The sequence below is a fragment of the Macaca mulatta genome, chromosome 6 (assembly GCF_049350105.2).
Source record: "Macaca mulatta isolate MMU2019108-1 chromosome 6, T2T-MMU8v2.0, whole genome shotgun sequence".
NCBI classification, from domain to species: Eukaryota; Metazoa; Chordata; class Mammalia; order Primates; family Cercopithecidae; genus Macaca; species Macaca mulatta.
This window is the reverse complement of record NC_133411.1, coordinates 86,547,818-86,572,862: the sequence shown is the minus strand read 5'-3', so window position 1 is coordinate 86,572,862 and position 25,045 is coordinate 86,547,818. Positions and strand designations below refer to the sequence as shown.

Genomic DNA, 25,045 nt, shown 5'->3' with positions numbered 1-25,045 from the left:
TTACTTATAATGAGTGCTGGGTAGAAGGATCTCCTTGGTTACCGAAGACACTCCCATCTTGAATTTTGGTGTCTTGATGGAAGCACAGGATATATTTCTCTGCCTCCTTAAATTGTTGAACGTGCTGCAAAGTTTGACACTTTGAAATAGAACTGGGGCTCTGGGACTTGGTTCTGTCTTTAGGGCTTTGCTTTCTGCCCTTGCGTACACACACATGTGCATGGTGAGTGCATATTACACAGGTGCATGGGATAACCCTACTCTTTCAAGGCAGTATGGAAGCAGCAAAGCTTGCTGTCTTTGTCTTTTCGGGTGTTGCTGGTCTCTGTCAGCACCATCAAGGCTTTGCTGCTCATTGCGCTCACCCAGCAGGGTGCTATTAGAAAGGAGAATGAGTTTCAAAAATAAGGTAACTTATCCAGGCTTCACATTTGTCTCTATGTTGGGAATAATGCTACTCTCCCTGCCTGCCTTGTGGAGTGGTTATAAGGATAGAATGAAAGGAAGGTTGTGAAGGCGTGATCAAGGTGTTACACCAATCATTAAACATTATAAAGTATTGCAGAGAAATGGACTTCGGAGTCACCGGCAGAAATTCCAGTTCTATTTACTAGGTATGTCTGTGTTATTTGATTCACTTTCTCATTATAATAGAGGTAGATGATAACAACGTAGGGCTGTGATAAACATTAAATTCTGTAACATATATAAAGAAACTAGTGAAGTATATGTTGCACAAAACAGGTACTCAAAAAGTTGTGTTTGGGTCTGTCAGGAGTTTGAGACCAGCCTGGGCAACATGGTGACACCTAGTCTCTACTAAAAATACAGATGTTAGCTGGGTGTGGCGTTGCGCCCCTGTAATCTCAGCTAATTGGGAGGCCGAGTCAAGAGAATTGCTTGAACCCGGGAGGCAGAGGTTGCAGTGAGCCGAGATCATGCCATTGCACTCCAGCCTGGGCAACAAGAGCAAAACTTCATCTCAAACACACACACACACACACACACACACAAACACACACACACACACAAAAATCACCGCCAGAACTTCTGGGTTGGATCTGGTGAGGTCACAATTTTGGATTTGGTCCCCATGTGGTCCAGTTTTGTTCTTATGGAGTAAATCTCTGTTTCAGAGGCCACCATATCACATTTCCCAAGTCTCCTTGTAGACACCTAACTTGTCAGTGATGAAGTGAGGTAATAACAGGAGATAATGATTCAGCAAAGCTTTGTCCAGTCACTGAGAAATTACCTTGAAACAGTGGCCCATCCACACTTGCAGAGTGGGGGTGATTCTTCTTCAGGGAGCACAGCGCAGCAGATTTTCCTCTAGGTCCTCTGTGTGTGTTCCTCAGGGTCTGGAAAGTGCTTACCCCAGAGAGTGAGCTTGGGACCATTTGTATTAAAGCTATTATTATTATTATTTGAGACAAAGTGTCACTTTGTCACCCAGGCTAGAGTGTGGTGGTGTGATCACACCTCACTGTAGCCTCCACCTCCTGTGTTTAAGTGATTCTCCTTGCCTCAGCCTCTCAAGTAGCTGGGACTGCAGATGGGCACCACCACGCCTAGCTCATTAAAAAATTTTTGTGGTAGAGCTGATGTCTCCCTGTGTCACCCAGAGTGGTCTCGAACTCCTGGGCTCAAGAGACCCACCTTAGCCTCCCTAAGTGCTGGGATTGTAGGCTTGAACCACCGTGTCTGGCCATTAAAGGTAGCCTCAAAACTCATTTTATAGTATTTATTTTCTTTTGATGTTCATTGATTTTTTTTTTTTTTTTTGCCAAAGTTGTCTTGCTTTTTAATGTAGACCAATGGAATGCATTTTACAGACAACGAAACATATCCTGTATGGTGGGTAGCAAATTAAATAGGCTTTTTACTTTTTTTCTACTCTTTAATTCTTTACCTATTAAAATATTGCAGTTTTCTGTTCATTTAAAAAACTTAGGAAATTCATGCTTAATGTTAAACCTTGAAAACATAGACAAAGTAAACGAAGGCCATCTAACATCCCATAATCCTGGTTAATAGTTTTGTGTATTCATCTTTCCCAAGGATGTGTCCGTTAGCATTTTTTCCAGGTTGAATTACAGACACCTTTTTCAGAGACTGCATACTACTCTCTCGTGATTCCCTTACCTGTTATAGTGAAGTCATGTGTGATCTCACTGGAAACTTGCTTTCGTTATTTGCCATCACCAAAGGGCCCTTCTGAGTGAAGAGCTAGGGCAGCTGGCTGGTGGGCGTGCGCGTGTTATCATCACTTGAACACAGGATTGTTAGTTAAAGGTGTCTGCTGTCGGCTGATGTCAGATGATCCCCTGGGGAGGTTTTGTTTTTGTTTTTGTTTTTAAACCCTGTAGGCTCCAGTTCTGCTTCAGCAGGTCTGGGATGGAGCCTGAGACTCCCCGTGATGCCCAGGCAGCTGTTCCTGAGTCCCCTTTGGAGTGCCATTGAGCCAAGGTCCCTAGCATGGCTGAGTGCTCTCTGCTCCTGGAGTGAGGCAGTCTCTGCTTTTGTTCTGCTCAGGGCTGACCTGTTTTGGGGGGCTTCCTCCACTTCCTGGCTCTTTTCCCTCATCTACACTGCTCAAGACCCCATTTCTTCCCTGCTGTCTCATGCTCACATCCACACTCCTCCCACACCTCTGCTGCTGTCACTCCAGCAGGCTCCTCCATCTCCCCAGGCCACCCCTCCTCCCGCCACCACTCCCACCACCACTCCCACCACCACATCAGAGTCCTTTTTTTTTTTCAGTTACTACTTGATTGCCCCCCTCCCCGCTTCACCCCTCAGGCTCCTGTCTGGGAGCCCTCAGATTCCTTTCTCTGCATGGAGAGCAGAGACTCCCACCTCAGAGGCACCATCAGCCAGGTGTGTCCTGGCCCCGAACTGGCTCTCCACTTGGGGCTCTCCCTGAGTGTTGAGGCCTTGGATTTCCTTGCAGGGGAAGGAAGGAGGGGTGAGAAAGATCCAGAATCTTCAAAGGAGCCTTCTTTGCCCAGTCCAACATCCACTCCACCCAGCTGACTGGAGAAATAAATGCTAGGTTTGACTGAACAAATAACAGTAATTAAGATCTGTTTCCTGAACAGCCTCCCGCTTCGGCCTGTTTACTTTGCAGCCCAATAACAATTCGTTCAGTCAGCCTGACATTGAGGTCCATTGTGTTTGATTTTGATGCCGGGGTGCTGGTCTTCACAATCTAGGGCTGATAGAAGACTTCTGCCTTGTAATTTTAAAAAGTAGAGGGAACGCCACTGCCAACATGAACAAGTTACTTGTTTCTATCTCTCTCTCTTTTTTTTTTTTTTTGAGACAGTTGCGCCCTGTCGCCCAGGCTGAAGTGTAGTGACGGTATCTGGGCTTACTGCAACTTCCGCCTCTCGAGTTCAAGCAATTCTCCTGCCTTGCCCTCCCGAGTAGCTGGGATTACAGGCACATGCCACCATACCGAGCTAGTTTTTTTGTGATTTTAGTATAGACAGGGTTTGGCCATGTTGGCCGGGCTGGTCTTAAATTCTGACCTCAGGTGATCCACCGGCCTTGGCCTCCAAAGTGCTGGGATTACAGGCGTGAGCCACCGCGCCTGGTCTGTGACTTGCTTCTATCTCTGTACTCCCATATTTGGTTGTGCAGCCAATACTCTGAATGAAAAAACAAAAAGGTAAAGGTTGGTGGGTGGTGATGTAAGGTTATTTTCATTTCTGTTGATGATAGAAGAAATAAGTATGATAAGCACCTTCATTTGGCCCTGGTTCCTCTTGTAAATGTATTTTAAGAACATAAATAGGAGTTTCTCAAGCTGGGGGTGAGGGGGTAATTGCACGACAGTTCTCTGCCAGGTGGTGCCATCGAGGCAGCTGGTACTTGAATGCAGGCATCCTCACAAAGGCTGTCTAGGGCTTTGTGCCAGCTTGCCTTGGAATGAGGAACTGTTTCAGAAGTGGGTGGAGGGGTGCTGATAAAACCCACTGGGCGTCTGGCAGTGCTTACTTGAAAAGGCAATGAGCAGTGGCTATTTGTTTGGGGGAAAGGCACACACCTATTCATTCCTTCCACTTCAAGCTATAAGTGGAAGAAGAAGATGAATTTCAAGGATGAAAAGAGGGCAGAGCTGGGAAGAAGGTTTCCTGAAGTCGGAGGGATGATGAAGGCTAAAGCTAACTGTGAGAAAAAGTGTTTTCTCAGCTGTCGAAAACAGTGCAGCTGCTACTCCAAGAAAAAAGCTGGTAAACCAGAACTTTCATGTCACCACCAGGCATCCAGAACACAGGGTGGGTTAGAGGAGTGAGGGTGACCCTGTAGGAGGGATGCGTGTCCTGAGAGGTTAGTGTGGGCCTCTGGCTCCCTTTCCCCTTCCCCTTCCCCGATTCTGCCTCTGAGCACTGGTACTATCCCGGTACAGCTGTGGTTTTCCAAACCAGAGGCCTGTTGTCTGACATGTCATTTTCTGATTTATGTATTTATGTGAAAAATGTTAGAAAGGCTTGAAATAATCATCATGTATTGAACACTGTGAATCCTAAAGAACAGGATTTTATGGGATCTAGGGTAGGTGAAGTGTGCAAGTTTTTCCTTGTACAGAGCCCTTGTTGCTAGACTAACCACCTTGAAAGAGAAATATCTTGTTACTGGGCAGTGCAGTGAGTCAGAGGTGTTCTTTTGAGTAGTGAGCCCTTTCTGTGATGTGGTTTGTGGGGAGAGCAGCCAGTGGTTGAATCTGCGTGTGGGGTGATTTAGTCGGCTGCTTCCAGAAGTGGGGGAAGGGAGGTAGATCAGGGGTGGGCATTACCATAGCACAGCCTGTAGCTGTTCAAGAGCACCAGACTTTTTTTTTTTTTTTTTTTTTTGAGACGGAGTCTTGCTCTGTAACCAGACTGGAGTGCAGTGGCGTGATCTCGGCTCATTGCAACCTCTGACTCCCTGGTTCAAGTGATTCTCCTGCCTCAGCCTCCCAAGTAGCTGGGATTACAGGCACGTGCCACCATGCCCAGCTAATATATTATATATACATATATATGTGTGTGTGTGTATATATATATATTTTTTCTTTTTTTGAGATGGAGTTTCACTCTTGTTACCCAGGCTAGAGTGCAATGGGGTGATCTCGGCTCACTGCAACCTCTGCCTCCCGGGTTCAAGCGATTCTCCTGCCTCAGCCTCTCGAGTAGATGGGATTACGGGCATTTGCCATCATGCCCGGCTAATTTTGTATTTTTAGTAGAGATGTGGTTTCTCCATATTGGTCAGGATCTGCCCACCTTCACCTCCCAAAGTGCTGGGATTACAGGCGTGAGCCACTGCGTCCAGCGAAGAGCACCAGTTTTATGGCCACCCCAGGGTTAATGCAACATGTGCCGGCTTTTCATTTTAACTGTCATGATGGATACTTTTCAAAATGTATTAGACTTTGAGAGACCTAACTGCCTTCTTACTAGGATCAGCAGAGCATTTTTTTGTTTGTTTGTTTGTTTGTTTTTGAGATGGAGTAGAGTGTTTTTTAAAGCTACTAACGATGACTTCATTTACTTGTCTCAAGTGTCTGTTAGTATATTGCACAGTAGATACAGAAATGTGGAATCCAGAGGATGAGTTACTAGCTCCTTCCTCTTCCAGACTGCTGAGTTGTTTGCACTGATTTGTTTTTTGATGCACCACTGATGCTTGTCACTAGATTTGTCCTTGAGCCAAATCACCTAACCTTTCTGGGCCTCAGTTTTTACATCAGGAAAATACAAGGACTGGACTAGATCAGTGCAGGTTTTGGAACGTAGCCGGTTTAGGTTGAATTTTCTGGATGCCGAGTTTGATTTAAAAAAATCCACTAGCCGGGCGTGGTGGCTCATGCCTGTAATCCCAGCACTTTGGGAGGCCGAGGAGGGCGGATCACAAGGTCAGGAGATCGAGACCACGGTGAAACCCCGTCTCTACTAAAAATACAAAAAACTAGCCGGGCGAGGTGGTGGGCGCCTGTAGTCCCAGCTACTCAGGAGGCTGAGGCAGGAGAATGGCGTGAACCCGGGAGGCGGAGCTTGCAGTGAGCCGAGGTCGCGCCACTGCACTCCAGCCTGGGGGACACAGCGAGACTCCGTCTCCAAAAAAAAGAAAAAAAAAAAAATCCACTAAAATATGAGCTTCCTGAGAGCAGAGACTATACTGCCAACTCCTAGAACCGGTACCCAGTCACTAGTAAGCATTTAATAAATACTGTATGAATATATAACTACCTTGTGGTATTATAATGCATCTGCATGTGTTACATATTGTGCAAAGAATTTCGTTTGGTGGGGAAAGAAGTGCACTCGCCGCTAAACCCTTGAAGCTTCTGGGGCACTTGAGTTCTAAGGTCCTCTGCACTCCAGCTCTCTGAGAGCAGTGAAATGAGCTCCTTTCTGTTTCCATCCCAGAGCATACGGGCATCTAGCTGGCACCGGGGCCCGTCACCAGCCTAGAAAGCACTCCGTGGCTTGGCAGCGTTTGGGGATTGGGCTGGCACATAGCACCTCTTGGAAAGGGCTTGGCAGGTTTCTCCCTTGCAGCATAATCTCCATGACACAATGAGGCAAATTTTGGGTTTAGTGTTTCACTGACTGCCGGTTGATAAGCTACTATTTATAAAGTAGAACAAGCAAGGTTTCTGCCCACCTTCTTTTTTGCTGAGACTATTTAAAACTGACTTTATTTTATAAATTAAAAATAAAACTTTTAAATAAACTTATTTTAAAAGTAAAACTTTGTAAAATAAAAATATCAAAATAAATATTAAAATTAAAAATTAAGAATTAAAAAGTAAAAATCAAACTTTATAAATTAAATAAAACTAGTTTTTACTGTATTTTATTTTATTTGTGTTTTTAGAGACAGAGTCTCACTCTGTTGCCCTGGCTGAAGTGCAGTGATGCAATCTCAGCTCTGTGTAACCTCGACCTTCTGGGCTCAATTCATCTTCCTACCTCAGCCTTCCAAGTAGCCAGGACTACAGGCTTGTGTCACCATGCCTGGCTAACTTTTGTATTTTTTTGTAGAGACAGTGTCTCTCTGTGTTACCCAGGCTCGTCTCAAACTTCTGGACTCAAGTGATCGACACACCTCGGCCTCCCAAAGTGCTGGGATTACAGGCGGGAGCCACTGTGCCCAGCCCTAAAACTAATTTTAAAAAAATATTTAAAACCCAGTAAGTACTTTTGTTTTCTCCCATTCTCCTACACTTCTCCGTTTTGAGTTTCAAGGTTACATTTTCTTATACCTTTTTCTTCTAGAACTTACTTACACCTTTTTCAGCCCTGTTCTGCCACAGGTATTTGTTGCTTCAGTGGATGCCAATGAATGTTCCAACAGCTCTTGATTTTTCCTCAGTGGAAATGAAGGTGTAAAGACGGCTTTAGCTTTCCAGCAAGTGTTCTCACACACATAAGTTGCCAGCATGCTCTCCTGTGTTCAGACTGAAGGTGGTGAACCCCGACAGTCTGACTGTGGAGATGTCCCTTGCTCTTCACCCCTAACTCAGTGCTCTTAACTGGGGAGCCATTGTCTGGAGACGTTTCTGATCATCACGCCTTGCAGGGGAGAGGGAGAGTTGAGCAACTGGCATCTAGTGGGTAGAGGCAGGGAGGGACGCTGCTGAACATTAGCATCCAGTGTACAGGACAGCCCCCCAAGAGAAAGAATTTTCTGGCCCCTAGTTAATAGTGTTGAGTCATAGAAACCTTGCTCTGAAGGATCTGCCCTTCAGGAACGTTTGTTTTCTGTTGAGCTGTCAGAAGGGATGTTGATTACCCTTCAACCTCAAACCTTATAGATCTCACCAACCTGCTAAAATGTATTAAGTGTGATATGATATTTTTTATTTTAAGGTAGAGGTAACGATTTTAAGGTAAGGTAACGATTCAAATAATCCCACTGCTGTCTGAGAACAGAGGACTTGATAAACATTCTTCTGGTGCTGAAAGTAACCCTAACCTCCTGAGAAGGAGACTCCAAAAAAGGGGAACATCTTTATCTCAGACTCCATTGTAACCCCAAAGCTGGTTGCTGGCTTTGTATGTGTTCAGAGCCTGTTCTTGCCCATTTCAGACTTGGTTCTGATGGCTGGAGATACTAAGTTGACCCTTGACTGTTCGTTTCACGGAAATGTTCAACGTGGAAAATAACACAACTCTAGTATGTTGAAACTCGTTTGAGAAACCACTTGCCAGAAACTCTTCTCTCACAGTCCCTACAATCCTGCTGCCACAGTTATGGGCATGATGATGAAAGCCTTGGCGCTTTAGAGGATTCAATGAACTCAAAATAAAATTTAAGAAACCCAGATAAAGGAACTATAAGAGCATATTTCTAGGCTAGGCAGATGTACAGCTTTCTGTTTCTCTAACTTCTTGAACTTTTAGGTAGCCGTATTAATCTGTTCTTGAATTGCTATAAAGAAATACCTGAGACTGGGTCATTTATAAAGAAAAGAGGTTTAAATGGCTCACCATTTTGCAAGCCGTACAGGAAGCATAGCAGGTTCTGCTTTGGGGGAGGCCTCAGGAAGCTTCCAATCATGGCAGAAGGCCAAGGAGGAGCCAGGTGTCTTACATGGCAGGAGCAGAAGCAAGAGAGAGAGAGAGAGAGAGTAGGGAGATGTCACACACTTTTAGACGACTAGATCTCATGAGAACACACTCCCTGTTGTGAGAACAATACCAAGTGGATGGTGGTAAACCATTCATCAGAAGTCTTCCCCCATGATCCAGTCACCTCCCACCAGGCCCCACCTCCAACATTAGGGATTACAGTTCAACATGAGCTTTGGGTGTGGACACAAATCCAAGCCATATCGATAGCTGTTTTTTTCATTTTATTTTTAATTGTTTCAAATTCTACCAAGTGTTGGTTTATTTACATCAGTGAAACTCTAAAAAGTTTTACAAGGCTTAAGGACGTTTTTGTTTTCTTGCAGGGTAAAAAACACATACATAAAATTTACCATCTTAACTATTTTTTTGAGATGGAGTTTTTGCTCTTGTTGCCCAGGCTGGAGTGGAGTGGCATGATCTTGGCTCACTGCAACCTCTCCCTCATGGGTTTAAGCAATTCTTTCCCTCATGGGTTTAAGCAATTCTCTCCCTCATGGGTTTAAGCAGTTGCCCAGGCTGGAGTGGAGTGGCATGATCTTGGCTCACTGCAACCTCTCCCTCATGGATTTAAGCAGTTCTCCTGCCTCAGCCCCCCAGGTAGCTGGGATTACAGATGTGTGCCACTTTGCCCGGCCAATTTTGTATTTTTAGTAGAGACAGGGTTTCACCATGTTGGTCTGTCTGGTCTCCAACTCATGGCCTCAAGTGATCCGCCCACCTCGGCCTCCCAAAGTGCTGGGATTACAGGCATGAGCCACTGGTTTTTGAGCCATATTTTTAAGGGTATAGTACAGTAGGTTTTTCTTTTTTTTTTTTTTTTGTCTCAATTATGGTGATAGTTCACTCTGGCTGTTTTCTTCCAATGACATAGCTGAAGTAGGGTTTGATTTACTCATTGGCTGATGCATTTAACAAATATTTGAGGGCTTACCACCTATGAGGTAGAACAGGAATGTTTTGCTTTCTTCCAAAATAGAAACCTGTAATGTTTTTCTAATTATAAGGTGTATGCTTGTTGCAGAAAGTTCAGAAAATACAGAAGAGCATAATCACTCATAATTCTACAACTCTGTTTACCTCTGTTGATGTATTGGTATATCCTTCTAGTTTGTGTTTTCTTGTTGTTAGTGCTGATCTACGTCTTGTTATATTTTTACCCAAAATCCTTTCATACGCTACACTATTATATTAACTATTTTTAGTTTATACAGTGTGGATGTCTTTCCGTGGCCATAAATTTTTCTGTATAACCTATATAATCATTTCAGTGGGTGTATTATATTCTATAATATGAACCTTCCATAATTTAACTGATCTTAAATCTTAATCTTTTTATTGGACATCTAGGTTTCTTCTCATAAACCACATGTAATAGATGTGTAATAGATGTCATGTAGATGGTCATCTTATGTATATCTTTGTTTTCTTGCTTAGAGAGTGTAGAATCAAGGTCTCTTGTTTACTGCGGCATTCCCAGGAATTGACAAAGCACATAGCATGTGTAGAGTATAGTAAATATTAGCTGACTGAATGGATGGCTTGGCTATTTCCATAGAATTAGGAATAGGGCTTTTAATATGGGGTAGGGTTTGGTGAGGCAGGGAGCTTGGTGATTGGGGTGGTTGAGCTGCTTGGGGCAAGACACTAGAAGAAGCCATCCATGTTCACTGAGGCCAGAGTCTGCATGGGAGACAGGAAGGGCACAGAAAAGGAAGTGACCTCTTCATATACTTGCTGAATGGTTACTGTACACACAGGGGCAGGGAAGAAAAATTGTTTCCTTTTTCCAATGTAGCCTGTCTCCCTCCTGTAGGAAACCGAGGTTTGAAGCCAGTTTCAGGCCAGTGTTACCTGTCTTGTTCAAGCGCTTATGCCAGCAGTAAGTGGAGAAGAATGGCAAAGAGCCTACCAGATTTAAATTAAGTCTAGTACTTGCCGATTCTGTGATCTTAAGCTGCCGTTTACCCTTTCTGAGCCCTGGTCTCATCTCTGTAAAATAGGGATGATTGTAACACATAATAATTGTTGTGCCTTGCAGACAGTAAGAGATTAATAAGTGTTAACTGTTGCTAGCTAATATTATTATGGATTCAGTAAACTTTCTTTCTTTCTTTTTATTTTTTGAGATGGAGTCTTGCCCTGTCGCCCAGGCTGGAGTACAGTGGCGCGATCTCAGCTCACTGCAACCTCCGCCTCCCAGGTTCAAGTGATTCTCCTGCCTCAGCTTCCTGAGTAGCTGGGATTACAAGCATCCACCACCACATCTGGCTAATTTTTTGTATTTTTAGTAGAGACAGGGTTTCACCATGTTGTCCAGGCTGGTCTCAAACTCCTGACCTTGAGTGATCTACCTGCCTCGGCCTCCCAAATGCTGGGATTACAGGCGTGAGCTACCGCACCTGGCTGATTCAGTAAGCTTTCATAGGTTGCCATGTATTCTTTTGTATGGGGGAAAGCCACTGTAAGCCCCAGATAAACCACGTGTATGTGTTGAGTTTTCTAGGATACAACCATTTGTGAATTAGGAACTACCTGCAGTTACACTGTTTGTTCAGTAAAACACTCCTTCATTGAGCAGAGGAATTTTTGTGCTTGTTCTCCTAGCTTTTAAGTTGTACCATGCCATTGCATAGCTATCAATAAAGGACAGTACCTGGCACTGTGGTGCCAAGAGGAAGGGTTTACCAACACCTCCCCACCCCCACCCCCCACCCTACCACTGCCCTCTTGCAGTGGGAAAAAAGGTCTAAGTTCAGTGGAAGCTATTTCTGAGCTTGAGATGGGAAGATGAAGCTGCACAATGTTGGTTGTTGGGTCCAGAATTTCAATGAATGTTGCTCTTCAAAGTAGAGAATTGTTCATTTCTTCTGCACATCACAGTTGACTCAAAGGTAACCCTAAAGCTTCAAAAGAGAAGGAAGGGAAGGAGACCCTACATGGCATGGGTAGTGTTATGCATTACTGAAAGATGTGGAACTCTAGTTAAAAGATGCAGTGTTGTTTACTTGAATGAAAAACTCTGAACCCAGTTTTATGTTTTTAATGCATTTCTTCTATTTCCTTGGTACTACAACCTCCCAGCATGCCCAGGAACACCTGAGCTCTAACAGCTTGGTCAGCTTCAATATTTGAGGAACTTCCCCACTGTGCCCCATCCCACTGCTGTTTATTAAGGAGCAGTATTATAATTTTTGTAGCTCACAGAAAACTCTTAATGTCTTTCCTTAGCTTTGCTAGGTCTCCTGTATTTCCAGAAATAGGAAAAGGGACTGAATGAAGGGTGGTGTCACACTTTCTTTTACGGTTTGGACTTAGTTTAGCCACACGAAAGCCAACTTGGCTGTCCAGCCCCATTGAGGAGCAAGTCCTTCAGAACAGTTGGTTTCCACGTGGCCAAGTAGCTCATGCTCCCCAAAACTCAAGCACTGAAGCTAAAAAATGTGACCCACCTTTGGGATCATTCTTGTGACAGAAGTGTCCTAAGCACTTATTTGCTTAGTATACTTCTTTCATTCCTAAGTGGAATGAAGGTAAGAGAACATATGTCCTGCCTGGGCCATTGTCATGAATATGTGGTCACACTGCCGTGTGTGAGCTGGTACCATGCAGAACATAGACCATGCAGCAATAGAGTGATGCTTACATTACTGGTGTGTCAGCTAAAGAAAAATCAGGCTTTCAAACCAACCTAGTTTATTCAGAAGTCTTGCTGAAGATTGCAACCGATAGTCTTTCAGAGAGTTTCTGTTAGACTGCTCCAAGCCAGAGTTTCAGCCCGCAGTTTATAGACAAGTGATGGCAGCTCTTCCAGTGCTCAGATGTTACGACAGATGTGCTCGAGTTAGATTAGACCAAGATCTCATCAAGGTTTGGGTGCAAGAGTACATGTGGTTATAGATGATAGAGGCATAGTCATTAATCCTGTCAGATATGTACAGAAAGAGGCAAGGCCTAGGGGCATTGAACGTATCTGATCCAGGCAAGAGACTTGGGAACCCGTGCTGTGTGCTGCTGGTCATCTTCAGGGCGTTCTTCTGGAGGGCTGCACTCAGTCAGAGTCAGGGGCTTTGTGGGATTCTGCTGATAAGGGATTTTGTAAAGTTCTGCAGGCAAGCAGAACAAGCAAACGTGGCTTCTTATATTTGCCATTTTGTCTCACTTGTGGGGTGCTTAAAGAGCTTACCGCTGCTCCACTTTTTAGTTCTGGCTTCTCCTTTTGGTTGGTTTTCTCTCCTTGCTGTGGGGTTGACTCATCGTGCTTGCCCGTTGCAGTTTGTTTTTCAACATCTAAGAAGTTACGGATGCTAAGGATATCCAGTTACCTCTTGCAGGGTTGACAGGAGTGTGGTGTGATGCCACCATGCTATCTTTCCATGCCTGTGGCAGATGGTACGAAGTGATCACTGCACTTTCCCTGATGAAACTTTCGGCCTTAGGAATCCTCCTCAGCACAGAGTTTCAGGCAGCCACTGCCCATCCGTTGGATGTGGGGTGACACCTGTTGATCTACCACCCATCGTCTACCTGGGTTCCTTCCACTTACAGGTGATGACAACTAAGACCCAGAAGGGCAGGTCACTTCGCTAGAGTTGAGTCCAGCTTCTCTGGTTCTCCCCAGCAGTTTGTCCTCTTGGTTGCTGTGGTTTAAGAACCTGATAGTCAGGCCTTTGGAACTGTGACAATAAGACTTGAGAGAGGGAGACAGAGACCCTTTTATGATTAAGGTGCATGTGTTGTGTGTGTGCATGCCAATTTTGGAATATGTTTGGCCTTCTTGTTGCCAACTGGAAATTCTAGGTAATGAAGGTATTGTGCTTTTTAATTTAACAGAAGAAGTACTTGGAAGTTACTACCAGCCCTAGCTCATGTTTCTGTGAGCATTTTCTCACACACCTAGATCAATCCTTGGAAGGACCATCTGTGCCCAAGGCCGGTGCGGAGGACAGAGAGGAAGCCGTATTTATTTTTTGTAGTATGTGTGTGTGTTGCGGGGCTGGTCCTTGGGCTGGCGAAGAAAAATAACAGTAAGTGGGAGGCCCAGCTTCAGGTAAGATAAGCAAGAGCCAGCTTATCCTTTCATTTTGATTCTTTGCCCCGGCAAGGACAAAGCACCTCCTATTTAGAAAAGCCTTTGCCATTCCTGCGGTTGGAGGGAGGGTGTGCCAGGCTCTTGGAAAGAGTTTCCTTTGCAGTATGTTTGGGGGAGGGGAAGCTTCTTCAGAAAGGAAAAGCCCGACCTACAGCAATACCACATTTGCAAATGCTTTTATATCACTATCGTTCAGCTTAGTTGCTTTTATTTTATTTTGTTTCTTTTTTGAGACAGGATCTCTGTGGCCTAGACCAGAGGGCAATGGTGCAATCTCTGCTCACTGCAGCTTCGACCTGTGGTCCCAGCTACTCGGGAGGCAATCCTCCTGCCTCAGCCTCCCAAGTAGCTGGGACCACTGGCATGCACCACCACGCCTGGCTGATTTTCGTATTTTTTGTAGAGATGGGGTTTCACCATGTTGCCCCAGCTGGGTTCGAAATCCTGAGCTCAAGTGATCCACCCACCCAGTGCTGGGTGCCTCCCAGAGTTTTGGGATTACAGGCATGAGCCACCACACACAGTTTACTTTTCTCAAGTAGTAGTTTTCTTCATTTTTTAACTATAAGAGTAATGCATGCACATGGTAAAAACCCAACCAGGAGAGCAGAACAATAAGTATAATGGATGTCCCCTGTCCCTCCCCTAGGCCTGTTCCTGAGGTAGTCGGTGTTAGTGGTCTTATATCTACACATATGTGTATGTACATAGATATGAAATAGTAGGGCATACTGCCTGTGTTAGTTGGCTGGGGCCACCATAACAAAGTAACACTGACTGGGTGACTTACCCAACAGAAATTCAGCTTCTCACTTGTGGAGGCCAGACGTCCAAGAGCAACGTGTGTGCAGGGTTGCTTTCTTCTGAGGCCTCTCTCCTTGGCTTGTAGATGGCCACCGTGTTGCTGTTCCGTCCCTGTGTGTGTGTCCTTCTCTTCTTAGAAGCCGTCCTGTTGGATTAAGGACCACCCCAGTGGTCGTATTTGCCTTTTAAGTACCTTTTTTGTTGAGACAGAGTCTGGCTCTGTCACCCAGGCTGGAGTGCAGTGGCACGATCTCTGCTCACTGCAACCTCCGCCTCCCGGGTTCAAGCGATTCTCGTGCCTCAGCCTCCTCAGAAGCTGGGACTGCAGGTATGCGCCACCATGCCTGGCTAATTTTTATATTTTTAGTAGAGATGGGGTGTCACCATGTTGGCCAGGCTGGCCTCGAACTCCTGGCCTCAAGCAATCCACTCGCCTTGGGAGTTGGGATTACAGGCGTGAGCCACTGCACCTGGCCGAACTTAATTACCTTTTTAAAGGCCCTATGGAAATACAATCACTTTCTGAGGTACTAGGGGTTGGTACTTCAACATAGGAATTTTGGGGGACACAATTTAGCCTAACACACCTGACGTGTTGTTTTAAAAAATATTTCATTGTATAGGTCGTAATTCATTTAACTAGTCCCTGGGTAGCTGGAAAATAAGGCTGTTTCCAGTGTTTGCTATGAACAGTCTCATACCTAAATCTGTGTCTTTTTGGAAATATATCTGTGAGAGGAGTTTCTGGAAGGATTGCAAGCATTGCCCTCCAAAGATATTGTTGGACTCCTTTTGCGTGTGTGAATGTTACTTCCTGTGGAGGAGGAGAGTTTGCAGTATCTACAAATTAACGCCCTTAGTATTCTCTATGATTCAGTGCTTGCATGGGAAATTGAGTATAGCATGCAATCACGAACTTGGTCCCATGGAGGGGATTGCTACCCACTGTGTGTGAGGAGTGTGACTTTACCATACATTATTCAGCCAACATCCATTTACTGAGCCATTGGGGGGCAGGCACTGTTTTGTTCATTTGTTTATTTATATTTTTAAAAACGAGGCTTAGATTTTTTTTTAGAGCAGTTTTAGGTTCACAGCACAATTAAGAGGAAGATACAGAGAATTCCCATATATATCCCCTCCCCGCTCGCATGGCCTCCCCCATTATCTGCGCTTCCCACCAGAGTGGTACATTTGTTAGAATTGATGAACCTACCTTGACACGTCACTACCACCTAAAGTCCATGGTTTACATTAGCGTTCCCTCTTGGCGTTGTATATTCTATATTTATTTGTTTTATATGCTGTGACTTTTTCAGTAAAAGCTGTATGCCCTCTTGGAACCAGGGGTAACGAAACCCTGGCATTTCTCTCCAAGCTTGTGAAAGCACCAGTAGTTCCAGCCAGGAACTGATTTTTTCCGTTTTGAAAGTGAGTGACGTGCTCAGTGTCTTAACCCTGTAGGTGGCAGGGGCTGGATGTGAACCCATTTTATTCAAAGGTATGCTCTTCCAGAAACAAGTGCTCAGTCAGCAGGACTGTGAGATTTCCCTAGATGCTAACATAAATATTTCTTTTACGGATGCTGTTTTGAATTTCCACCTGGTGTATATATCAATGTGTAGCTTAAGGATAATGTGCTTGAACCCTTAATTATTAGCATAGTTTACTTTGATAAATCACTTTTGGGCTAGTAGAAAAAGGCTAGTCCATTCTAATATTCGGAATGTGTGTGTATAGGTACACATATATATAGACACATAAAAATATATGTACATATGTAAATTGGTAATACTATAGCACTGTATAGAGTAAGAGTGAAAATGAAATTTGGAAAATCAGATCCATACAATGATACATGACTTTAATGATAGAATGGGGTTAAACCAATATGACTTTCTTTTTACATTTTCCACAGTCGCATCCCTTTTGCTATTTGTCTGCCTTTAGATGATCAGTTCCAATTAGGCTCACAGTGATGTTTGTATCTGTTTGTTTTTTCCCTCTGTGGAAATAATAGTTTAAATGTTGATTCAGCTGTGGGAATGTTTTATTGTGGGAGGCATTAACTGTTTCCAAAATACTTATTTTCCCAAATAGAATAAGTATTTTGTTGATCACATTTGAACTTGAAATACAGTGAGATGTTATCTAAGACCACATGGTAACAGAGAGTTAGCAACCAGCCAGGCATGGTATCGTGGTGTCCTGTGCTTATAGTCCCAGCTAAGGCTGAGGCAGGAGCATCACTTGAGCCCAGGAGTTTGAGGCCAGCGTGTGTAATACAGTGAAACAGTATTTTACAGTTAAAAAAAAAAAAAAAAAAAAGAGCAATCAGTGAAGGAGGCAGTTAGGAAAGGGTTCAGGAGGCAGGGCCCAGAGAAAAGCCAGCTAAAGCAGTGGGAGGGGACAGTTGTATCTGTGTGTGTTTAAAATTGGGGCATGTGATTGGAAAGAGGTCAGTAAAATCAGAGATTGAGAACATCAATGAAGGAATTGTAAAGGAAAGTGGCCCATAAAACACCCACACATGCAGTAATGTTAGGATACCACTTATGTATTCTCTTATCTCAGCCCGAGTAGAATGTCTTCTTTTACAAAGCAGTGGCTTCGTTTTGTGAGTCAAGAAGAATCTGGAGGAAGCTGGCTTAGAAAATTGGATGTAAGATGGAGAGAGTTGGTTAGGAAAAATTTGTAGCGATGAAATAGTACAGAATGACAATGAACTCAAACAATGACAGTCTCATGAAGTAGATGAGATAACTAGGGAAATGCCTGTAATTTCAAGATCTGTCACGCCATTGCTATGTTGTCTTACCCATATGCCTGTGATCTTAGCTCATTGTAAATGATGTTTATGGTGTAGCATTCTAATTGGTGCTTGTTTTGAAGCTTTGCAGAGTCTCAAACTTCCTTCCAAATCATTATCAAGAGATTGAATTGTTGGGCTTTAGGTTTATATAGAATATAGTGTTAATACATACAAATTTTATTGTAATTTGCAGTTTATGGTAATTTCTTGTAGCATTCCCTGTTTGCTTAACAGGGACTCCTTTCTGGCGCCAGGTGTGTCTGATTAGGTTATCCAAGAGACTATGTAGTACTTCTGCCACCCCCACTTTATAAACGAGAAGTCTTGAGGGGTTTTTTTGGTGTTTTTTTTTTTTTTTTTTTTTTTTTTTGAGATGGAGTCTCGCTCTGTCGCCAGGCTGGGCGGCAGTGGAGCGATCTCAGCTCACTGCAATCTCCACCTCCCTGGTTCAAGCAATTCCCCTGCGTCAGCCTCCCGAGTAGCTGGGACTACAGGTGCTGGCCACCACGCCCAGCTGATTTTTTGTTGTTGTTGTTTTTTGTTTTCTGTTTTTAGTAAAGATGGGATTTCACCATGTTGGCCAGGATGGTCTTGTTCTCCTGACCTCAGATCCGCCAGCCTCAGCCTCCCAAAGTGCTGGAATTACAGGCATGAGCCACTGTGCCCGGCTGAGTCTTGAGTTTTTAAAGGGTAAATAACTTGCTTGTAGTCCACAGCTAGTAGGTGGCAAAGCCAGACCACAAACCCAGCCAAGCTTTGAGCCTGAGCTTTTAATCACCATCCTCTGTTGCCCTATAGTTTAATCAATATTCACATTCTCCAGATAAAAGATGTGTATGCTGTTAGTGGTGTAGCAGGAGCTCTGTATTCCTCTGGGCCCACATCCTACTAATGAACCTAAAAAGCTTACAATTTGGGGCATGAAGCTCTGGTAGAAATGCAGTGTAAAAGGCACCCATTTCTTTTGAGCTTCAAGTTACATACTCATTATTTCCTGCAAGGGTGGATGACGGCAGGCATAGCCTTTCCCATCCCAGTACCCTAGGTGCTTGTACATTCATCCTTAGGCTCATGGATTTTGACAAGTCCCTTTTTGAAACTGTCTAGGGTTGATGCTCATGTTGTCTGAGGTGTTATCCAAGCCCGTTGTCTCACGGCCAAGAAAAGTAAGGATTAATGTGAACACAAGGGTGAAGTTGGAGTGAATGAAGAAAGCTCTGTGCAGCGGAAAGGAGGACCTGAGTGGGTCGCTGTTTTTACAGTTGAATCCGAAAGCTTTTGTGAGAAACTCCCCTCATCTGTGTAGCTGTTTGTGTAACTTCGCTTATCTGAGAAGCTGTCTGTGTAACTCTCCTTATCTGTGCAGACGCCGCCTGTCTTGGGTAAACACAAAGTGCAACACCTCATTTGTATAACTGTGTTTTAGGTAAGCCTCCCCCCACCACCTCCCCGCTCCCTGTGCAAGTTCCCACGGAGCCCACTGTGTATATGCTGGAGAAGGGGAAGAAACTTCTCCCTGGGAGCCTGCTAATCACGGAAAGAACAAAAGGCTTCTATGCTGGGCCCTGCTTTCTTATCAGTGCAGCTGCAGTTTAGTTTTTCCCCAGGCAGCTCTATTTGTACGTATAGCTGATTTTTAGGCTGTATCTCTGAGGACTAACCTTAGCTGTCTGCCTAACTGATTTTTCCTTTTCTTCTCCCTCACTTTCTTGGGCCCAACTTTTTGTTTTTCATGTTCTTCCCACTTTGTTTACTAGTTCTTGGCTTCTTCTCTTGCCCTTAGCTGATTCTAGAAATCTTTTTGTCTAAGGGTCGTGATTATAATACTTCAGATGAACTGTGCCTTTTCTGTGTAATAATTGGGCATCTCCCAAACCGTTGATGGTTGTCATTAAAGATAGCACCAGAACAATTCCGATGAAAGCTTTGTTCACACACCGAACTGTTCCTGCATGCTGTATGGTCAAGGTACCTGGGAAGAATGGTCATCTTGTAGCTTGGAAGGTCAACCTGCAGAAGGCCTGTGTGAATACATTGGTAAAGTGGTGTGACGCAGTACAGGACACCAACTGGGCGTGCCACAAGTTAATTCAGTTCTGATGCTAGCTACCTAGAGTTCGCACAGACCCCACAGGTTAAGGGCTCGGTTCCACAAGACTTTTCCCATTTCAGATGCCAATTGCGAATCTAAGTCTCCCGTACTTCTGACTGACCAGCTGTAAATCAGGGGTTCACGCCCTCTTTAGGTTCAATAATTGGCTAGAATGGCTCGCATAACTCAGGAAAACTCTTTACTGGTGATTACCAGTTTATTATAAAGGATACAAATGAACAGCCAGATGAAAAGGTACACAGGGCGCTGTCTGGAAGGGTCCCAAGCACCAGAGCATCGTTCCCGTGGAGTTGGGGTACACCACCCTCCCGGCACATGGATGTGTTCATCAAACTGGAAGCTCTGAATCCCATTGATGAGGGTTTTTATGGAGGCACTATTATGTACATGTGACTGATTTAAATCATGGGCTATTGGTAATTAGCTCAGTCTCCAGTCCCCGCCCAGGTGTGTGCTCATGAAAGTTCCAACCCTCTAAACCACTTGGTTGTTTCCACTAATATAGCCAGCCTTCCATCCTGAAGCTATCGAAGGGCCCAGGAAGAGTTGCCTCATTAGTACAAGCTCTGGTATGATTGAAAAGAGCATCAGTAACGAAATTCTCTCCTGTTAACCTCTATCACTCAGGAAATTCCAGAAGTTTTAGACGCTCTTGCATCAGACCAAATTTCATATATATATAGAGATACACACACACACACACACGCATATATATATATATAGTAATGGCAAAAACCACTATTGCTTTTGCACCAACCTAATATGATTTTTTTCTTTTTTCCTGGTCATGTTTTTCTTGGAGACAGCCTCCCAAGTAGCTGGGACTGCAGGTTTGTGCCACCATGCCTGGCTAATTAAAGAAAAAAATTTTTGTAAGAGATGGGGTCTTGCTGTGTTGCCCAGGCTGATCTCAAACTCCTGGGTTCAAGCGATCTTTTCACCTTGATCTCCCAAAGCTCTGGGATTAAAGGTGTGAACCACTGCACTGGGCCTTGTTTAAAAATATATATATATATGTGTGTGTGAGTGTGTATGTATGTGTATATAAAATATACATTAGATATAGCTTGTCTCTATATATACACATGTTTATATATAAATATATACACATATATAAAATATATATACACATATTTATATATATATAAAAATATATATACACATATTTATATATATATAAACATATATATATATATTTAGAGACAGGTTCTTGCTATATTGCCCAGGCTAAACTTGAACTCTGGTCTCAAGCGATCCTAGTCTTAAGTGATCCTCCAGCCCCCCGAGTAGCAGGGGCTCCAGATGTGAACCACAGTGCCTGGCCATATTTCTTATTCTATCGCAGTATCATGCTCTAAGCAGATGCTTTCTGTTCCTTTTCTAGCTGGCCTGCTGCTGTGGGTCTGCAGGCTGCTCTCTATGCTGTGATTGCTGCCCCAGGATTCGGCAGTCCCTGAGCACCCGCTTCATGTACGCCCTCTACTTCATTCTGGTCGTCGTCCTCTGCTGCATCATGATGTCAACAACTGTGGCTCACAAGATGAAAGAGCACGTAAGTTTGTCTGTGTTCAGCTCGTCCTATTTCCGATGTTTGATGAGGGTGTGTGGGAAACACATGATTTAGAGGATGGGGCCCATGTACCCCCCTGTGTTTTGGGGTATACCTGGTTTCCTTGAACCTTCCTGAAGCCTGCTCTATGTTTTCCAGGATCCAGTGCCTTCTGGCTAAACAGGAAAACCAATCAACAGCTTGATCTTTAGTAGTAGTGTAGATGCTATCTGATGCTTTTGGTGGAGAATTCTTCTTTTAATTTTTAAATTGTAAAACATTTGTGTAGATTCATGGGGTACAAGTGCAATTTTGCTACATTGATACATTACCTTGTGGTGAAGTCAGGGCCTTTGGTGCCTGCATCCCGGGAGCAACACACGTTGTACCCACCAGGCAGCCTCTCATCATCCAGCCCTACAACCCCTGAGTCCCCATTGTCCATCATTGTCCATCAATCATTGGACGCATCATGGACACGTCATTGTCCATCACAATCGTCTGTTTGTCAGACAATTATGTATTTTATCTTAGCCGTGTTTAAAGCTGTTCCTGATGAAATATACAATCTTTTCTTGTACACTTCTGTCCTTTTCCTTTGTTATAGGATGGCTGCCAGGATTTTTTTCTTCTTTTTTTTTAAGACAGAGTTTTGTTCTTGTCACCCAGGCTGGAGTGCAATGGCCTGATCTTGGCTCACTGCAACCTCCACCTCCCAGGTTCAAGCTATTCTTCTGCCTCAGCCTCCCTATTAGCTGGGAATACAGGTGCATGCCACCACAGCCAGCTAGTTTTTGTAGCTTTATTGAGACAAGATTTCACCACGTTGGCCAGGCTGGTCTTGAACTCCTGACCTCAGGTGATCTACCCACCTTGGCCTCTCAAAGTGCTGGGATTACAGGCGTGAGCCACTGTGCCTGGCCAGCTGCCAGGATTTCACATAGCAGCTGAAACACTTAATTTGGCCTATATGAGAAGTATGATAAAGCTTAGATATTCTCACAAATAATGGGGAATGGGAAATGGGGCATTTTCCACCTTTCTAGACAGGTTGCTTGTAGGGTGAGTGGTGTCTTCGTGGGTGAGGGGTGGATTTTCAGCCATTCTTTGGTCAGAAGTAGGCCTGGTGTGTGATGCTGATAGAGATACATGCGGGACCTCTTTTTCTTGAATTTCCTTTTTTCCCCCATAGTAGTCCTCTTAGATCACAGGGGAATGTGGTGGGAATTTTGAGAGAGCCCAAGAAATAACACCATTCTTTGCCTGCTGGGTTCTAAGCAAATTGACAACGAAGACTAAGATGTCAGCAGGTTGCCAGATGTCACCTTTATTCCTCATAAAACTGATGTGAGACTCTGTGGCTCATATCTTCAGGGAAGCAGGCTTTTACTGAACCCCCAAATGACTCAGACTTACCCAGCAGGGCACCATCAGTGCCCGGGAAGGGCAGACTTCTTTGCAAGGGCGCAGTTTGCCAGGAAGAGAGAGCAGCAGGCATGTTCCCTTGGGGCAGCTCTTATTCTAGAGATAGAGGGAGAGGAAAGCCTTGCTTTCCAAATGCCATTTCCCCTTGCACACTGACCACTCCGCACTGCATCTTCCCAGCTGAACAGGTGAGGAGGCGGAGGGAAGTCCGGAGCAGGCTCTGATGGAGCTGCCCATAGTAGGGATGACATTGCCTAGGGCAACACCTGAGCAAATGTTCGCCCCAACCTGTGCTGAAACTAGGGCTATTTTATTTTTTTATTGATTGATTGATTTTTCTGTTGGGGGGTGGATGGAGTCTTGCTCTGTCGCCCAGGCTGGAGTGCAATGGCGCGATCTCAGCTCAGCTCACTGCAGCCTCCACCTCCCGAGTTCAAGCAATTCTCCCACCTCAGCCTCCTGAGTAGTTGGGATTACAGGCACGTGCCACCACACCTGGCTAAATTTTTGTATCCTTCTTTAGTAGAGATGGAGTTTCACCATGTTGGCTGGGCTGGTCCTGATCTCAAGTGATCTGCCCGCCTCAGCCTCCCAAAGTGCTGGGATTACATGTGTGAGCCACGATGCCTGGCCTTGAAACTAGGGCTATTTTAAATACACTCAAATATTTCAAAACAACCATTTTCTTAACAGGACTTTGTATATTCTTATTCATTAAAATAGGCCCTCTGAAGCTTTCTGTTGCATAGTGCCTTTATAATTATGGTTGTATGGTCTTGGATATAGTGGATACTACAGTGGAATTTGGGTTCCCCTCTGCTTGAAACATTGGTTCAGTCCTCAGTAAGACACTGTAGTGCGAGCCGTGGGGTGTTCAAACTTGTGAGAAATGGAGCTTATAATTCAGAAGAGAAGTTATGAAGTCTTCAAAGGTCTAAAACAAGGCAGAAATTAGTAAGAGTCTCGCTCTGTTGCCCAAGCTAGAGTGCAGCGACACAATCGTGGCTCTCTGCAGCCTTGACCTCCCAGGCTCAATCGATCCTGCTGCCTCAGCCTTCTGAGTAGTTGGGACTACAGGTGTGAGCCGCCATGCTGGCTAATTTTTCTATCTGAAAGGGCAGGTTTTAACTCTTATTCTGAGCGTCCACTTAATCTTCCATGTACTACTTTTGTTTTTTTTTTTTTTAAGTAATACAGTATTCTCTTTGTAAATTCAACAAGGTTGATTTTCTGAATCCATTAAAGTAGCTTAATGATCCACTGTAGTACTATGGTGGGAACTCTGGTGTGCACTGGATGTAGTGTGATCCCTGCCCTTAATAAATTTCTATTCTTTAATAGAATTAAGCCCTGCATCCAAAAAAACAAAATCTGTTACTATACAAATAGGTGGTATCCCTCAGTAGTGAATTTATTGAGACATTAGAGGGAGAGATAATTTGGGAGCCATTGGTATGTGTTTTAGGACATGAATTTCATAATGATAATATTAACACCTGATTACCATCCAAGTAACCTGCCCCATGAAACAGTTCCTAGCAATTCCAGTCAGTATTTATGCTTTCTGATGGTTACGGAACATTTGAGAAACAGAGGATGTTCACTGGTGTTGCTAGGAAAGGCTTCGTGAAATAAGTGACTTGTAGGGGTAAAATAATAAGTATTTTAGTAGCTAATTATTGAGTGATACCATGTGTCAGGTTTTATTCTGAACACTTTACCTGTATTTTCTTACTTCGTCAGCACTGTACTCACCTGAACAGTAGGTACTAGCATTACCCCTGCCCTACAGATGAGGAAACTGAAATATCCAGCCATTTAAGTACCACACCCAAGGTCTCCAGCTATTAAATGGTGGGGTTGGGATTTGAACCTGGTCTGAATGTGTTGTTAGCTACGAGGCTGTGTGACTAGAGAGGAGGGAGAGGCACGTAGAGAAGGGCCAAGAGGAGAGGGGAGGTGAAATGGCCATATCTTGCAGGAATTGTAGTGCCAAGGTGAAGTGTTTAAACATGGTCTGTGGTAAGTGGGAAGCCATTAGAGATTTTGGAGCAGGAGGCTATCATCATGGAAGCAGAGGGAGATATTTTGGGAGGTGAGCCTAGAGGTGGTGGTGGTAGTGGGCACAGGGTGACTTATGGTCAGCGAACAGAGAGAGGGAGGAAGAGAGGAAAGGGCAACCCTGATGTCCCTCACAGAGGCTCTTGTAAATGTTTCTATGCCTGTCCCCTGAATGTACATATTTACAAATGGTTTGGCTGGGTGTCCTGCATAGGGAATGAGATCCCCGTGGGTGAAACCAATCCTTTTCCAGCTTCAGCGCCTCACAAGGGGGCTGGCCATCTGGCCACAAAGTCAGCTTGTTTCGTGGCCTACAGAAGAGAGGCTGACTTCATCCTCAGGCAGCGCTTGCGGGTGGGGGTTGAAAGGTCCCCTTGTGGGGATGCACACTGGGCTCCTGCTGGAGTCCTCACCCCCTCTTTGTTTGTTGGCCGTGGAAGTGCCTGAGACTGTGACTGGAAGAGGAGAAAGAACTGCATGCTTGTAACAGCCCAGATGGGAGTGTGTAAGTGCCTCCTACCCAGCGTTCTGCCAGAGTCGCGTGGGCCTTTGGTATGTGGGTTAG

General features: G+C 44.4%; 1 protein-coding gene across 3 annotated transcripts in view; it reads left to right on the top strand.

The window, feature by feature from the left end:
* The window catches only part of SERINC5 (serine incorporator 5), a 121,013-nt gene that overhangs the window by 31,210 nt on the left and 64,758 nt on the right, over positions 1-25,045 (top strand). The window contains exons 1-2 of one of the 3 annotated variants that reach the window (XM_078004939.1): positions 7,062-7,183; positions 20,830-20,997. In XM_078004939.1, coding sequence (XP_077861065.1) covers positions 20,914-20,997 — 84 coding nt within the window. In that variant the 5' untranslated portion in view covers positions 7,062-7,183; positions 20,830-20,913. Of the gene's footprint in view, positions 1-7,061; positions 7,184-13,475; positions 13,675-20,829; positions 20,998-25,045 lie in introns of those variants that run through there. The other 2 variants (XM_078004938.1, XM_015140335.3) reach the window with 2 other exon arrangements.